At 44.4% G+C, this 18,188-nt stretch overlaps 2 protein-coding genes across 3 annotated transcripts in view; both read right to left on the bottom strand.

The window, feature by feature from the left end:
* Positions 1-5,728, bottom strand: part of si:dkey-94l16.4 (retinoic acid-induced protein 1) — a 16,310-nt gene extending 10,582 nt beyond the window's left edge. For both annotated transcript variants that reach the window (XR_009770397.1, XM_061705865.1), the window contains exons 1-2: positions 5,454-5,728; positions 1,918-4,445 (exon numbers count right to left, since the gene is read on the bottom strand). Coding sequence is in view for 1 of the 2 variants with exons in the window: in XM_061705865.1 (XP_061561849.1) it covers positions 1,918-4,440 (2,523 nt within the window). In the remaining variant the exon portion in view is untranslated. The remainder of the gene's footprint in view (positions 1-1,917; positions 4,446-5,453) is intronic.
* A 672-nt stretch (positions 5,729-6,400) lies between these two features.
* Positions 6,401-18,188, bottom strand: part of mprip (myosin phosphatase Rho interacting protein) — a 63,016-nt gene continuing 51,228 nt past the window's right edge. Inside the window, 8 exon segments of the mRNA XM_061705445.1 lie at positions 6,401-7,321; positions 9,132-9,217; positions 12,710-12,872; positions 12,981-13,067; positions 13,833-13,943; positions 14,069-14,228; positions 14,659-14,776; positions 17,867-18,014. Coding sequence (XP_061561429.1) covers positions 7,250-7,321; positions 9,132-9,217; positions 12,710-12,872; positions 12,981-13,067; positions 13,833-13,943; positions 14,069-14,228; positions 14,659-14,776; positions 17,867-18,014 — 945 coding nt within the window. The 3' untranslated portion in view covers positions 6,401-7,249.

Genomic DNA, 18,188 nt, shown 5'->3' on the forward strand with positions numbered 1-18,188 from the left:
TAATACGGAAGTGTTGAAAGCCAATCATACCACCATAAATTTGCCTCGATCGGGTACTCCTTGCAAGATTTCTGACACAGGAATGGAAAGAATAGTCAGAAGAGTTGTCCAAGAGCCAAGGACCACCTGTGGAGAGCTTCAAAAAGACCTGGAATTAGCAGGTACTGTTCTCACAAGGAAAACGGTGAGTAATGCACGCCGCCGCCATGGCCTGTATGCACGCAAGACGCCACTGCTGGAAAAAAAAAAGCATGTCAAAGTTCATTTAAAGTTTGCTGAACAACATTTGCACATGCCATTTAAATACTGTGAGAATTAAGACTTTACACCGATTTTATCGGGCTGATCGGTATCGGACGATATTTAGCATTTTATGCTGATCGGCTTTAATGTCATAATTCGCCGATCCTCCGCGTCGCCGCGTGCACAGTATATTTGAATCCAAAAGCTAGTTTATTTTTAGCCTTGTCGCATTTCTTTTGACGTAGTACTGTAAATATCTGACGGCCAATAAAGTTATTTAAAAATAAAATAAAAAATACGTCGGCGGTGTGGAACAGACAACACGTCTGAGACAGACAGCACGTAATGCCCGGCAGGCGACAAGACAAATTTGCTCTCTCACAATCAGCGTACTGCAATAAAATCTTATATTCCGATACCACTGCATCCCGTTTTTGACGATCAGTGGGCTTTATAATGTCAACTCAAATGCGACCGGATACATTCGTTACCGTGGCGACGACAACAAGAGCGGAGCGCGCCGACGGTATTATAAGGACAAAATGGGGGAAAACGTGTGTTGGTGGTCACCGGTGCTCAGGACAGGAGAGGACGTTCGTTTAAGGCTCGCTTGAGGTATGTTCATGTACTTTCAATACGATACGGCTCGCAAGCAGGCAATAAAACGTTATGTAGCCTAGAAAGCTAGCAGTAGCACTAACGGTTGTACGTAAACATGCCGCCGTACTGTCGAATCATGCTCTAAGGTTTCGGTGAGGGTGAAGTCATTTAATTAAAAATAAAGTAATTTAATTACATAAAGTTAGCACCCATTATTTCTGTCATGTAATGTTGCTTTGACCTGACTGATTAGAATACACGATCTGACGAGAGCCGTGATTTCCAACCTTTATGGAGCCAAGGAGCATATTTTACAATTGAAAAATCTCACGGAACACCAACAAACAAAAACGCCACAAAAAGTGGATACATTAATGACTGCATTTACTTTCTGCCATCTAATAGAAGACCATTCATTTGTTCTGTCTGCCACTAGGCCTCACTGACATAAATAGAGGAACAAATATACATTATTTATTGTAAATTTAATTTGTTGAGCAATTAAGTGCACAAGTGTATACAGTAAATGAACAGGTCATTTAAATAGACACATTCCTCCATCTTGTGATCGGATCGGTGATCGTTTTTTTTACAACTCGCTGATCGGCCCCAAAAATCCTGATCGTGTATAGCCTAATTATTAGCACATTATTTAAAAAAAAAAATAATAATAATTTTTTGATATTCGATATAAGAAGAAGTATGAAAACGTTTTCCAGTGATTGCAACTTGCAGGTAATGCAAACCACCTAAATCCTACCGTATCTACACTCAACAACATGAAACCGCAATATAACCTATCATTTTATCTCCACTCAATCACTTCATATCATTTTTGTCAACTGGTTTGACACGAGACATTTAAACGTAAGATTTAAGGATCACATAATTTTCAAGGATATTTAAGGCCCTAATTTGGGAAAATGAAATAGACTTCTTAACGGTCCTCAGTCACCAGCGCACAAGAGACTCATGCAGTCGGCAATAAGCCCAACGTCAGAAAACTGTGACGCAGTAAGATAGATATCTTTTGAAACATGATGATGACATTACAGTCTTAAATTGCCGCTTTACCGTCTTCTGGGCCACTTTGACAGATTCCTCCAGGCCATAGACTCTGCCCTTCACCAAGAACACGCCAGTCGACCAGATGCCACAGTCTTCGTGGAGCCAGTACTCACAGGGCTCAAGGGGCAGCACCGGGGGGCTGTACCAGTCGTCCACATCTGTTGGCCACATTTCTGAACGCGCACGTTTTGCCGCAGGGCTTCCGGTGTTGTCAGCAGTCCTCTGGCGGCTTGGCGGGAGGCCTTTTTGCCACCACTTATTTGCTGGGCTGTGCTTCCAGGATGAGGGTAGAGCAGCATGTTTCCTCCCCCTGCCGCCAACACTACAGGACGAAGAATCTGAATCGCTGTATTCGTCCTTGTCACCTTTAAGGCCGGACGAACGCGTCGATGTTTTGGCGCTCGGCCGGTATCCTTCGGGATAATAGGGACCGTGGAGATCCCCCAAGTCCATGGCGTTGGCAGAGAGTCCACACAGGCAACAGACAAGGGGGCCCTGGTGCTGACCCTGAGTGGACGCCCGGCCCAGCTGGAGACAGGAACTGCTGGGTACAGTTCCAGAAATAAAGCTACTGTTATGATCCTGTAGCTCTCTCTGGCCCTTTTTGTGCTGCGTCCTGACCTTTTCTGGGTAGTTCACTACAGTGCATTGCGATGCTGATGACTGCCGGCGATGCATACGGATGAAAGGGGAGAAATTATCGACCCTCAAGTCCTTTTTCTCCTCCTTGTAGTGGATGTACTTCAACTTGATCTCAGGCTCCTTAGGAGCGAAGGGGGAAGTAAACGGTCTCGGGTTACACTTCTTCCGTTGTCTCTTGGGAGTGCGAGCAACCTTTGTCTTTGCAGCTGGCAATATTTGCGGACCTTCAGCTGAACGTGAGCTTTCCTTTGGAGACTCTTTAGGTGCTGGTGGGGGACATCTTGCTCGATTTGTTTCCAGCAACAGCTCATAGTGTACAGGAAGCTCCTTTGATTTCTTAAACTGAGGATTTGATGCTGAACACAGTCTTCTCTTTGACCTTACAGGACTCATCTGTGGCAAATGTCCAGGGTAGGGAACATCGTCTGGCACATTCTTTGTAAACTTAGAGCTTTTGCTGTTCAATTTTTTTGAATTATTAACACAATTAGAGGTAGTGTTTTTGCATTGATTAGGTTTAATGATATTGGTTTGACATTTTTTATGCCTGGTTCGTGCTTTCTGTTTTGCTTTCACTCTGCTTCTCCTTTTCCCATCAGACAAGGTGTCCATCCTCTTTGGATTTGTTGCATAAGATTCCCGAGTTGTCATTTTGGAAGAGTCTAAATTAGTGTTAATGCATCCTGATACTTTATAACTGCTTGAATTTATATTCATAACAAATGATTGTAAGCGAACCCCTCTATTTGAACGCAAAGGCAGCTTTCTTTCCTTTAGAGTTGTCTGAAGCGCGCTGACATTGTCGTTCATGTGAGGGGTAACGGTTTTGTGTTTGTCCTCAGAAATTCCTGACAAACGACCAACCTCTGCCAAGTCGACCGATGGCTTCAGCTCTGACTTCCTTGTGTGGACAGGCAGCCTGTTTTCATCGCTTGAATCGCAACTTGCGGCAGTGTTGCCGATGTCAGTCTTGAGCTGCATGGCACCTTCTGTGATTGAGTCATCCCATGCTTGAAAAGAGTGGTCCCCGCTTGGTGAGCTGGAGGCTTGGGGCAGCATGAACACATCCTCGAGTGAGGTAGCAGAGGGAGAGACGGGGTCTTCTAGAGGGCTTTTATAGTCCCTGGTCAGTGAGCACGGCTCTATTGCAGCCACTTTGTTCTGGACAACCACTGGCTCCTTTTTTTTAGATAATTGTAGCAGCATCTCAGAGATTCCCTTCCTCTCATTGTTCTTTAGGACAGCCGTGTCAGTCTCCGGTGACAATTCAGGACCCACACCTAAATTCGACCGGCTGTCATCTTGTCCATTCTCCAACCCTTCATTGTTTTCCACCCTTGCTGGAAGGACGTGTTCCTCTCCGATAGTCGTGCTCGAACTTACTGGCCCGATTAATTCACAATGCTGCTGTGGTAGACATTCTCCATCGATCTCTGGAGCCTTCGACGACGAATGAAAAGCCTTGGTAGCAAGGTCCACTGGTGTGTCAATATGTTCCAAGTAATGCTGGTTAAGTGTATAGGTGGTCTCCCCGAGCCCTTTCTCAGCCTCACAAGCGGGGAGGAGGGAGAATTTGCTGATGGGCGGCAAAGCAGTTAGAGGCTGAGATGTTGAGTAAATGTGAGACCTGCTCACATAGGATAGGGTCACTGTGGTGTGGGACAAGGCATTGTCTTGTTGAATTTGAGCCGCTGATTGGTGTGAGGCATCTGAGGATAAGGGTAATCCAGAGTTTGGGTGGCAGTCCGGGTTGTGTAGCAGGTGGTGGACATCGCAGGACATGAAATTCAGGCTGCCTTTCCTGGTCAGGTCAACCACACTGGAGATGCTTGAGGTGGAGAGGTCCTGAGGTTGTAGATCATCCAAGCTCCCTGGTGGTTGCTCCATAGCAACTACAACACACAAAGTTGTGTAATTAATTAATGAACCTTTTTTTCCCCCCCCAATAGAATTTTAACCGCCCCCCCCCCAAAAAAAGTATTTTACTTCCTCTTCTAAACAGGTCCAGTCGCTAACAGCACACCGTTTATTCTCTAAAAACTGAACACTTACAATACCATAACTACTCTTTTGAGTCCCGACTTAAAATGACACTTTAAACTCTTCAAGTTAATAATGTTGCGATATCTTAAACTATGTATGAAAGCTAGAAATGTATCATAAACGTTACGATGACACATAGTAAACTGACGTGTAAGAGAATATCGCTGACATTTAAAGACACGTTCTCGCCAAAAGTACACGTTTGACATATTCTTCCGAAACGTAACCGAATGTTTAAAGGAACGTGCTTCGGTTTAAAAGCTTCTTTTCTTGGAAGCGACTGACAACTTCCCAACAACGTTGACAGGTCAGGTATGCCAACTCGATGCCTGGAGTTTAGCCACCGCTAACGTTAGCTAGCTAGGCCCGGCTACGCTGAACTACGCCTACTAATTGACAGTTTAAAATTGTTTGAAATGACGACACAAAGTCAGGAGGTACTTATCGTTTCAGAATTGAAAGCGATTTACGATGGCCGACATTAATTTCGGCGATGTGCGCCTTGACCAGAGCTGTGATATTTCACGAAAATGGAAACTTTGATTGCTAAACCGTTGAACCTGAAGTCTCTGTGCTCGTAACTTCGTCATACGAAGAACGGCATATATTGGCTTATTCGATTGGAATGATCACTCAATACCTATCCCGAATTGACAAGTGTATATACATGCGTATGAATTTGTGGAACTTTACTTCTAGGAGACACACAAACCCAACGACGCTCGTTGTTTATGAAGTTTCGACTTCATTTCCATGGAGTTCGGCAACGTGTTTCAGAGCACTGCAAGGCCCGACTGGGTGAAACAAAGACAGAGCGGAGGTAATGCGCTCTTACTCAGGAAGCTGCCCAAACTTACCCGGGCGGGAGGGATCGTCGCGTTTTAAACGTCCAGCTGAAAAAGTCTTCCACCCCGCATCTCCTTCAAGGGCTCATCCTTTCGGACCAAATCCAATTACTAACGTAGAAATCCCTGAATTAAAAAAAACAGGACCTTAGACTTTCCAGGAACACTAATGACCACGGCGCCAAGTTGTCTCCTACATCTTCAAGTTCCGGACGCACCCTCCACAATAAAATCGAATAAGACGGACGTTTTGACATCTTCTGGCGAAACCGTGAATGCAACGTTGTGCAGGATCTGGAAATAACGTGCACCTCATCCAGATGCTACTGGACTACAATTACGAAATTTCACTTTCAGAAAAACGGTTTTCTGCATTTGTACATTGCTTAGAAATATCGTTAAACACACACATGAAACAAAGATACTGTACAGGGAAGAAAAGTGGTTCTTGCTCCTTTTAGCAACTTAAAATCCCTTGAAACTATTTGCATTTGTGTGTGTGCGTATTGCCATCGACACTGACTTCCATTGCCTTTGTTTGTGGTTAATAAACTGTCACATTTCCATTTAGCTGTGACTAATTACTCCATTTAAATCTATATAAATCTTAAGAGTAAATGAGGTAGTATTAGTCTGTGCAAATATTAAGATCACCTCAAGCTTAATATCTGTATTTCTTCCAATCTTTTATGTCCACTTAATTTAACAACTGTTTGAGGAAATGACACCATAAGACACAAACTAGTGCATACAAAGTTTCTCGAAGTTCAATTATCGCTGACCCAAACCGAGTGACCACCGCAAATAACATTTTGTCCTGTTCGGCAGTTGAATGAAAAAGTAAATCTGGGAAAAGGGTTATATATTTAAAAAAAAAAAAAATATATATATATATATATATATATATACACAAAAATAAAATTTAATTGAAAAAAAGTAAGTTACACAATGCAGTCATAAAGGGTGCAAAAATATTTATTGCTAATAAACCTGTAATCAGTTGATGGATACGTGTATTTGGTCTATATTTACAATATCAGCGTACAGAGGAAGGGGAATGTGAAAGAAAAATCCCAACCATTTAAATAAATAGACTGTCACTGAACAAAACTACAACCAACTTCTAAACAGCTGGAACAATAAATGCAGTGAGCAAAAAAAAAAAAAATAATAATAATAAACTATAAAATTTAACATAAATTATAGTCCGAGAACCTCATCCATGTGCATTCAGCTGCAGTTTTTCCAAGGGGTCAATCCAAGGATGGAAGAGAACATCTATGATGTTACTTTGAACTCAGGTGACAGAGCAACATGGTAGATTGTTGTTTGAAAATTCAAATCTACACTTTTTCCCCTCGCCCCACTTCCATCTGTGCTGGAATTCTGACAAGAGCGTTTCACGTGCAGACCTGAACGCCAGACCCATTCCTACGTTTGATGCATGCATTATTTGCCGAACTATGCCGCCGTTTGAACGTCACATTCTGGCTCGCAACAGTCTAGGAGTTAAAACAGTAGCTTACACAGTCATAGTTTTAGTGTACGCGTAGCAGATGCTCAATTAAAAACAATATTTACAGTAAGACAATGACAGCAAAAAACAACAAAATGATACAAAAATTGTCACAGTTAACTGAAGTGCATGAAATGCAATTTCTAAACGTCAAATCCAAACTTCATACCATGTGTCCTTTAATAATACATGTTTGCTTTGTGACCAGTGTGTGTAGTGTTAGGAAATAAATCAGAGCTAAATAGTGGACTTTAAAGCATGCAGCAAGGTAAGTGGAAGTGACACGTCACATTCAGAACTCCTTTGTGTCCTTATTTTCAAACAGGTGGAGTCTTTGCTCAGGTGTCAGTCCTTCCTTTAGACTCTGTTGGGGTTGAAAGGAAAGCAGACATTATTATTATTGAATATATTAAGTCTTTCCTGTCCACCTCTTTGCCAGTTAGACATTTTAATGTCAAGACTTTCCCCCACAAAAGCACAGTTGAGCCTGTACAAGTTGGTGGTGAAATGTTTAATTTGACCAAAATCATAATAGGAATCTAATGCTACATCAACAGGGGCGGCGCGGTGGCCAACCGGCTGGCACATCCGGGTTCAAATCCGGCCTCGCCTCTGTGGAGTTTGCATGTTCTCCCCGTGCCTGCGTGGGTTTTGGCCGCGTACTCCGGTTTCCTCCCACATCCCAAAAACATGCACGGTAGGTTCATTGAAGACTCCAAATTGTCTGCCGGTATGAATGTGAGTGTGAATGGTTGTTTGCTTGTATGTGCCCTGCGATTGGCTGGCAACCAGTTCAGGGTGTACCTCGCCTCCTGCCCGCAGTTAGTTGGGGATAGGCAGTGTAGAAAATAGATGGATGTCAACAGGACACACATTCAAACCAAACTTGTCGAACCATTTCTTCATAGACTGGGTATTGTGCTCTGGGGCGGGCACAGTAATCCTGGAACAGAAAAAGGCTTTTTCCAAACCGTTACCTCAAAGACTGAGGCCCAAAATTGTCTCAAGAGTCTTTCTAACAGTCAAATAGTGGTCAGCGAAGTCCACTCAACTGTGGAGAATATATGTTTGAGGAGAGCCCTTCATTTGTGGGTTTTTGGAATATTATATGATATTGTCAGATTCTTTTCAACCCTAATCTCACGGGATGGTGTGTCTTCAAAAATGAATATTTGTGGCTTCATAGGCATGTTATTCTTTCCCTGAGTTTAAAAAGGAGCCAGCTACTTCAGCTTTGGTTGAGGATTCAGATGGAGAGGCATACTTGCCCACACCGAGTACCACGACTGCCTTGCTTTCATTTTACATTTTCAAAATCTTTAATGACCAATCTCTGCACCTACAATACAAGAGACGCTGTATATTTATGACTTCGTAAGGAAAATGTGTCTTAAAGAAATGGCTCAAGCCACAACACCTACTGAAGACACAAAGTCTTTAATAAGTCAAAACGCTGGTTGTTCTGCCTTGTGGCTACTGATGTGGAAAACACAAAAAGATAAGAAACTAGTGCATTTAGTTTTAGGGCCCAAAGAGGCACTGCATGCAAGTCATTCATAAAATGCACATCTGCTAATGTGTCATTACAAAAAGGTCTATCATCATCATCCTCATTATCATCATCATCGGCGGCGGCGGACAAACAGACACACGGAAAGTCCTCCACAACAGTGTTCTTAACCAGCATGCATTTGTGCAGTGATTATTTGTGCATTGGAATGTGAAGGGGTGACTCAAATCGGTCTGGTGCTTTCATGGCGGAGGACATACTCAAAACATTTGTCGTACCTAAAGGGGAGGGAGGCCTACACGTCCTCAGCAACACTAACTGTCCCAGGGCATGTCGCGACTCACAGACTGGGGACAGAAGGGGGAAAACAGACCACGAAGTGTGCGTTAGACTGCTTTGCCGTTAACCTGGCACCACACACCTTTAACGGGAGTCATACAATGAGTAAACAAAGAGCAGCTCAGAGGGCCAGCTGGCTATGCTGTCGCAAAATGCATGCAGCCACTGCGGCCAGTAGATGGCAGTAGGAGACTGAGAGCTGCTGATTTGCTGGAATCACCCACCCACTTCTTTTTGTGCAATTTAATGTAGGGCACTTTCATAAGAAATCCTGAATCACAAATATGGGATGAGGAAGTGACTTCTTTATTAACAGGAAACTCACCTTTGACCTCATGGTGCGTTCTGAACGTTTGGCCGCAGCAGCTGCCATCTTAAGGATATCTGGGTTGCTTTTGGACTTCATGATGTCTAGGAGGGAAAATATATAATGAGGGGGGAAAAAAACGCTACCTGTATATGGAATGTGGGTGGAGTCAATGCTGAAGTAATGACAATGTCTCAGGCAAGAATTTCTCCAAAATGTTTTGATGATTTTAGACATAATGCCTTGTAATCAAGTGAAAATACGGTTTTCAGTGCACTAATTAGTTCATAACCCCTAAAACAATGATACACACTGTTAGCTGATATTATATATATATATATATATAGCTGAAAACAAAGAGCCCTCGATAAAGAATTTTTTTTTTTTTTTTTTAAATGTAGAGTCAAAATGCATTGGAAAGAAAACACGAAGTCAACCGTAAGTAGTCTGGCACACCGAAAACTAATGTGTAATGTCTAACTTTAAACGGCCTTTAGTTCCGTAGGGGAATTACGTCAACCCACCACCGCGGTACTTTGATATGATATCGAATGCCTATTGTTACAAATGGATACAGTAATCCCTCGTTTATCGGGTGGGTTAGGTTCCGGACCGCCCCCGCAATAGGTGGAATCTTCCAAGTAGAGACCACATATTTTTGGGATGTATACAATATATATTTATAATATATATATTTTTAAAGCAGTATGAACCTCCCTCTTATTAATCTTGCCCACACTCCTAGTAACCGCTCCCATACTTTTATAAACACTTTCTATACTTTTAAACACATTTTAAGCTCTTAACAGTAATCCACTACTGTACACTATGTGCATTTTATTCCTTGTGTGTTAATGAATTTTTCTTTTCCTTTTTTTTAACAGTTTTAAGGTTTTAGGCTAGGAAGCATTTATTTTACCACCAACATTTTTTTAGCATACATTTAAAATCCCACAATATGGTGACTTAAGTGCGTAAGTAATATGAGAAAAAAAAAATCTAATTCACAATATGTGAACTGCGATATAACGAGTGAACACTGTATATACAGAGCCTTTCCAAAAAAATTTGAATATCATAGAAAAGTTTATTTATTTCCAGAATCAAAAAGTTGAACTTTCATAAATTATAGATTCAGGGCCCACAATTTAAACAATTTCAAGTATTTATTTGTTTATTTTTACATAATTTGGGCTTCCAGCTCATAAAACCCACAAAATCAGGAATTCAAAAAATTAGAATACTATGAAGAAATCTGCCAGAATTTTGCAGGCCATAAATCTTTTAAAGTGAGTGTCACACACTAATCAGCTACTAAACTCAATGCACCTGCACAGGTTTCCCCAGGTGTCATTCAATTGCTTCAGGTTGGGTTGTCTCAGTTTGGTTCAATACGGGGAAGACTGCAGACTTGACAGAAGACCATCATTGACGCCCTCCATAGGATGTCTAAGCCACAAAAGTTCATAGCTAAGCACGCTGGCTGTTCACAGAGTGCCGTGTCCAAGCATAGCAATAGAAAGTCCGGTGGAAGGACAACATTTTGCAGCAGCAAAAGGGATGACCGTGGGCTTCAGCTCATTATCAAACAGAGAGCTGCTTTGTGTCAACCATTGAGACCTTAAATCCTGGGACTTACAGTCTCTCAGGACCTGAAGTGGGCGATCGACATCAACTCCATCCTCAAAAAGGCCCAGCAGAGGATGTACTTCCTGCGGCTTCTGAGGAAGCACGGCCTGCCGCGTCTGTCTGTTGTCGTACGAAAGCGGCTCCAACTACCGGAGACAAATTCCTTGTGGTTTTTGTTTGGACATACTTGGCAAAATAAAGATGATTCTGATAAGATTCAAGAATCGAGCAGAAATCCAGAAAGTGTAGAATGAGGCGGGAGCCACAGCTTCAAAAACCACCACATTCAGTCGCATCCGGGAGATGGGCTACAACTGTCGGGTTCCTCGGGTCAAGCCACTTCTGAGCCTGAGCCAACGTAGGAAGCGTCTCAACTGGGCCAAGGAGAAAAAGGACTGGACTGTCGGCCAGTGGTCCAAGGTCCTCTTTTCCGATGAAAGTAAAGTGTGCCTTTCATTCGGGAATCGAGGTCCAAGGGTTTGGAGGAAGACGGGTGAAGAACGGAACCCACGCTGCTTGAGGTCCAGTGTGAAATATCCACAGGCAGTCATGATTTGGGGTGCAATGTCCAGTGCAGGTGTTGGTAAACTCCGCTTTCTTAAATCCAAGGTCACCGCAACAGTCTGCCAGAATGTTTTAGACGACTTCACGATTCCTTCTGCAAAGGATCTGTATGGAGATGCAGATTTCCTCTTCCAGCAGGACCTGGCCCCTGCCCAAACCACCAGAAGCACCAAAACCTGGTTTGATGCCCATGCCATCACAGGTCTTGACCAGCCAACTCACCGGATCTAAACCCCATTGAGTGTCTATGGGGTATTATAAAGAGGAAAATGAGGGGCACCAGACCCAAAAACAAAGAAGAACTGACAGCAAGCATCAAGGAAATCTGGGCTTCCGTAACTCCCAGACAATGCCACATCGCATCGAGGCAGTGATTAAAGCAAAGGTTTCCCAACCAAGTATTGAAGATTAACATATCGTTTTGAAAGTATCATATTTTGATTGATTTAATGTGACCATAACTTCTCTTTCTACAAAAACTGAGAATGATGATTTCTTCACAGTATGGTAATTTTTCGAATTCCTGATTTTGTGGGTTTTATGAGCTGGAAGCCCAAATGATGTAAATAAAAACAAATAAATACTTGAAATTGTTTAAATTGTGGGCCCTGAATCTATAATCTATTAAAGTTATTTTTTTGAATTGAATTATGGATATAAATAAACTTTTCAATGATATTCAAACATTTTGGAAAGGGTCTACTGTAAATTTTCACGGCTCACCCGAGAATCATGATGGCCTTTCGGGTCACTGCCGCAATGAATCATTGTGATGCCTAATGCAGTCTACTTTTTCTCTATATAAATGGTCAATTATTGCTTATTCTCCAGCGCAACACAGTCTCTGGTTGACTACCTTTAAGACGCTTCACTTGGAACGCATTCCTTCTTGGAAGGCTACTGTGCGTTGCTACACTATATATGCGGCTCTAGCTGCTAGCTGCCTGCAAGCAACGCTGGACTTGCAGCAAAACTACGGCCAGAGAAAAAACAAAGCCCGTTGAACTACACACCTACTATTAACCAATGACTTGATTCACCCAACGCTATGGACGCCAAGCGGAGCGCTCGACTACTTTTTTTTTTTTTTACCTGCCCAGTCATCGCAGGGCATAGCTGACGTCAACATACCCGGTAAGCCTAATACATGATTTTATTTTAATTACGACAGTGCATTGAAACCGAGCAGATTGGTAAAAAAAATATGAATACTTTGTTTTGAGCATATGGATAGCAGCAAATCAATGATGCAAATAAGCAGGATGGTTTTCCTGATTTTGCGGTTGTGCATTACACTCAAGACTGTAGTATGGGCAAGAAATTACTGTAATCTGTTTTACAGTGTAATGTAGCATGAGGCCCCGTAACTACATATCCTAAATAACCTATATATTTCTGTCTACCATATCCTCCTCGGTCCACTTCTTCCAGCGATGGTTCACCAAGTGCCTCATGAGCCAGCTGCAGCTGGTCTCTGAGCCGGCCCAGATCCCGCTCGGCTTTCGCCTTGACGATGCTCAGCTCTGTGTAGATGTCTTTGTACTTATCTGTTGCATATTTTTTGTCCTGAAAAGGACAACATTTGGTAGTTCAAACCAAGTCAAGTTTCCATTACGAGTCAGGTCAGGAAAGACCATTAAGATTTCCGAACAGAAGGTGGAAATAAAGACATACTCTCTGTGCAGATTGGAGTTCATCTTTCAAGGAGTTGATTTCCTGCTTTAAGTATTGGACCTCAGACTCCTTCACCCTCAGCATTACCTGGAAAAAAACAAGATAAATACAAAGCAGAATACTAATTCATAGATAATTACTTTTTTTTTTTTTAAACGTAATGACATTTACTGTGATGTAATGACATGCACGTATGTATAGAAAGGGTAGAGAAATAATTTAGTTAGAGATGCATCGTGATGCGGATGTAAACCACTATGATGCGATCAATACATTTCAGTAATAGATTCTTAAATGCACTATAATCCTGAACTATAGAAGTAAAACTTAGACCCAGATGCTTTATTGTGCATATGGGAACCACTGCGCCAACATGGGTCATTTAAGTTAAAGAATTAATTACCACTTTTAATAACTTTTTGGGTATATAAAAACCCTTGACATGATTGAGACATAAAATAGCATTTTTTTGCCAATAATTTTAATGCACAATTGAAACACCATTCTGCTTTTTGCAATGCTGAGAAACATTTTCTAGCCATTTATACACCACTTCAATTTTTATTGAAAATAATTGAAGTAAAAAGTACTTCAATATATACATATATTGAAGTAAAAAGTACTTCAATTATGATAACTTGATTTAAATGACAAATATTTGTCATTACAAATACAGTTTTTAAATTTAGTAGTAGTAGTCATACAGTAATGAAAAACATGAAACGGCGAGAGATTCCCACCCTTCAGGGCCGCGAGACGAAAGTTCACTTTGTGACTGGTCTGAATGTAGCATTAGAGAAACATTTGTTCTAAAACCACCTCGGTGGAAAGGGAAAATCGTCTGAATCGTACTTCCAACTCGTAGAGCTCTTTTCCCTGTATTGCATTTGTGTCTCCTACTCCATCCTCAGAAGTCATTGAACGCATCTTGGTGATCTCTGCTGCCAGACGATTGTTCAGTTCCTGAAGCACCACACAAAACAAGCTTACACCAGTTCAGTTGAGTAGAGGCAGGTACTGTTTACCATATTGAATATTTCGGAATGCAAATACCATATAGGCTATTATTGTGAATGTTTTATCAGCACCTGGTTGTGAGCATTGAGCTCCTGGTTCTCTCTCTGACACTGCCTGAGGGCCTGTCTCTCGGCCTCCAGCGCTTGGGCCAGGTGGGCGTTTTCTAGGCACTTCTGGGAATACTGCTCTGACAACACCTCAATTTCTCGCTGGAAGGAACACAGTTCCTCCCTGCAGCACAGCACAATACCACAGTGAGTGGCCAGTCATACTGTACAGCCAAAGTTCAGATGGTTAAAAGTTCTGGTTGTTGTTTGGATCCCAACGGAATCCTTATCTTCAGAATAATCTAATGACTAATGTAACAGAAAGAAAGCCAGTGGAGACACCACAAACATTACAAAAAAAAAAAAAAAAAATCTTATTTAGATTTAGACAATGTCTCCAACCACTCAACCTCCATGTGTTTATGATACTATCAGCTCCAGTAACATTTTACTCCAGGTTATCAGAGAGAAACGAATGTGACACATTGTATGTTATTCATACAACATCTTAACATAATCCAAATAAAACCGAACCATGTTCTGCTCCCCCTCAAAAAGTCGACTGCAACAGACCCAGAGTTTGGTGCCAAATATTGTAGTTCAAGGAAACATACTCGTGCTGTCTCCGGATCTCCTCCATGTCTGCATTCTCTGCGTTGCTGTTGGCCTTACGAGCCTTGTCCAGCTCTTTCTCCAACTCGTTCCGGTGAGCATTTTTCATTGCTTCAATTGCTAAGATCAACACAAAAGTCTTATTTTACGAAAAAGCCAATATGATAAGGTGAGCTAAATATAAACTACAATTGTGGAGAAAAATTAGAAAATGTTTAAATGGCACGGTGGCCGACTGGTGAGAGAGTCAGCCTCACAGTTCTGAGGCCCGGGGTTCAATCCCCGGCCCCGCTTGTGTGGAGTTTGCATGTTCTCCCCGTGCCTGCCGTGGCTTTTCTCCGGGCACTCCGGTTTCCTCCCACATCCCAAAAACATGCATAAATTGAAGACTCTAAATTGCCCGTAGGTGTGAAAGTGAGTGTGAATGGTTGTTTGTTTGTATGTGCCCTGCGATTGGGTGGCAACCAGTTCAGGGTGTACCCCGCCTCCTGCCCGATGATAGCTGGGATAGGCTCCAGCACGCCCGCGACCCTCGTGAGGAGAAGCGGCTCAGAAAATGGATGGATGGATGGATAAATGGCATAGCATTACAGCACCCTCCTGGAAGCCGTCACCTTATTGTGGCGGAGGGGCTTATGTGTCCCAATGATCCTAGGAACTAAGTTGTCTGGGTCTTCACGCCTCTGGTAGGGTCACCCATGGCAAACAGGTCCTAGGTGAGGGACCAGACAAAGCACGGCTAAAAGACTCCTATGACGAAAAATATTAATGGATCGAGGTTTCCCTTGTCCGGACGCGGGTCACCGGGGTCCCTCTCTGGAGCCAGGCCTGGAGGTGGAGCTCGAAGGCGAGCGCCTGGTGGCCGGGCCTGCCCCCATGGGCCCTGGCGGGTACAGCCTGAAAGGGTAATGTGGGTCCCCCTTCCCATGGGCTCGCAACCTGTGGGAGGGGCCATAGGGGTCGGGTGCAGTGTGAGCTGGGCGGTGGATGACAGCAGGGACCCTCGGCGATCCGATCTCCGGCTACAGAAGCTGGCTCTAGGGATGTGGAATGTCACCTCTCTGGCAGGGAAGGAGCCCGAGCCGGTGTGTGAGGTTGAGAAGTTCTGACGAGATATAGTCGGGCTCGCCTCCACACACTGCTTGGACTCTGGTACCAGTCCTCTCGAGAGGGGTTGGACTTTCTTCCACTCTGGAGTAGCCCACGGTGAGAGGCACCGAGCAGGTGTGGGTATACTTATTGCACTCCGGCTCGGCGCCTGTACGTTGGGGTTCACCGCGGTGGAGGAGAGGGTAGCCTCCCTCCGCCTTCGGGTGGGGGGACGGGTCCTATGCACCAAACGGCAGTACCCAACCTGTTTGGAGTACTTAGAGGGGATGCTGTGGACTCCATCGTTCTGCTGGGGGACTTCAATGCTCACGTGAGCAATGACAGTGACACCTGGAAGGGTGTGATTGGGAGGAACGGCCCTCCCGATCAGAACCAGAGCGGTGTTCTGTTATTGGACTTCTGTGCTCATCACGGATTGTCCATAACGAACACCACGTTCAAGCATAAGGGTGTCCACACGTGCACTTGGCACCAGGACACCCGAGGTCGCAGTTCGATCATTGACTTTGGGGTTGTGTCATCGGACCTTGCGCCCGCATGTCTTGGACACTCGGGTGAAGAGGGGGCGAAGCAGTAAACTGATCACCACCTGGTGGTGATCAGTTTACACTCCTCAGCCTCCCTGGTAAGGTCTATTCAGGGGTGGTGGAGAGGAGGGTCCGTCGGGAAGTCGAATCTCAGATTCAGGGGGAGCAGTGTGGTTTTCGTCCTGGGCGTGGAACAATGGATCAGCTCTACACCCTCGGCAAGGTCCTCGAGGGCGCATGGGAGTTCCCCCAACCAGTCTACATGTGTTTTGTGGACTTGGAGAAGGCCGTGTCCCTCGGGAAGTCCGATGGGGGTGGTTCTGGAGTATGGGGTACCGAACCCCCTGATACAGGCTGTTCGATTCCTGTACGACCAGTATCAGAGTTTGGTCCGCATATCCGGCAGTAAGTTGGACTCTTTTCTGGTGAGGGTTGGACTTTGCCAAGGCTGCCCTTTGTCACAGATTCTGATCATAACTTTTAGGTACAGAATTTCTAGGTGCAGCCGAGGCGTAGAGGGGTCCTGTTTTGTGGCCTCAGTATTGCATCTCTGCTTTTTGCAGATGATGTGGTTCTGTTGACTTCATCAAGCGGTGATCACTGACTCTCACTGGAGTGGTTTGCAGCGTGAAGCGGCTGGGATGAGAATCAGCACTTCCAAATCTGAGACCATGGTCCTCAGTCGGAAAAAGGTGGCGTGCCCTTTCCAGGTCGGGGATGAGAGCCTGCCCCGAGTGGAGGAGTTCAAGTATCTTGGGGTCTTGTTCACGAGTGAGGGAAGAATGGAACGGGAGATCGACAGGCGGATCAGTGTACCGTCTGCAGTGATGCAGACTTTGTATCGGTCTGTTGTGGTAAAGAAGGAGCTAAGCCGAAAGGTGAAGCTCTCAATTTACTGGTCGATCTACGTTCCTACCCTCGTCTATGGTCACGAGCTGTGGGTCGTGACCGAAAGAACAAGATCCCAGATACAAGCGGCCGAAATGAGTTTCCTCCGCAGGGTGTCCGGACTCTCCCTTAGAGATAGGGTGAGACGCTCGGTCATCCGCGAGGATCTCAGAGTAGAGCCGCTGCTCCTCTACATTGAGAGGAACCAGATGAGGTGGCTGGGGCATCTGATTCGGATGCCGCCCGGACGCCTCCCCGGTGAGGTGTTCCGGGCACATCCCACTGGGAGGAGACCCCGGGGAAGACGCAGGACACGCTGGCGAGACTACGTCTCTCGGCTGGCCTGGGAACGCTACTGCCCCCGCGACCCGACCTCGGATAAGCGGTAGAAAATGGACGGATGGAGCATCACAGCTATCACAACTGTGACATGACTCCCTTCCACTGCTTCATTTTCTTTCATGAACATGCATGGTAGGTTAACTGAAGACTTATTTGTCTGTAGGTCTGAATGTGAGTGCAAGTGGTTGTTTGTTTATATGTGCCATCCGATTGGCTGGTGACCAGTCCACGGTGTACCACGCGTCTCGCCCGAAGATAGGTGGGATCGGCTCCAGTAGGCCTGCGACCCAAGTGAGGATAAGCGGTACAGAAAATGGATGGATGGATGCATGGATGGACTTACCAGAAATGGTGGCTGCAGTTTCCTCTGCCAGCAGTCTTTCTTTTTCCTCCTGCAGGTTCTCCAGCTCCCTCTGGTGTTTCCTCTGGAGCTCATCGATCACCTTCTGATGAGATTCTTCCATCGCAGCAAAGCCCCTCTCACAAGTTGCCTGTGACAGGATAACCGGGACAATGAGTATACAGCTCAGCTCTGAAAGGACCACACGCTCTGGACCATATGAGCTGAGCAGGAAAAACCTCTCGGCACACACGGACCTAGACAGATGGCCCATTTATAAGCCAGCAAAGAACTTGCAAGCTACTGCGTGTTAGCCATGAGCAAG

Source organism: Phycodurus eques, chromosome 19, assembly GCF_024500275.1.
Source record: "Phycodurus eques isolate BA_2022a chromosome 19, UOR_Pequ_1.1, whole genome shotgun sequence".
In the NCBI taxonomy this organism is placed as follows: Eukaryota; Metazoa; Chordata; class Actinopteri; order Syngnathiformes; family Syngnathidae; genus Phycodurus; species Phycodurus eques.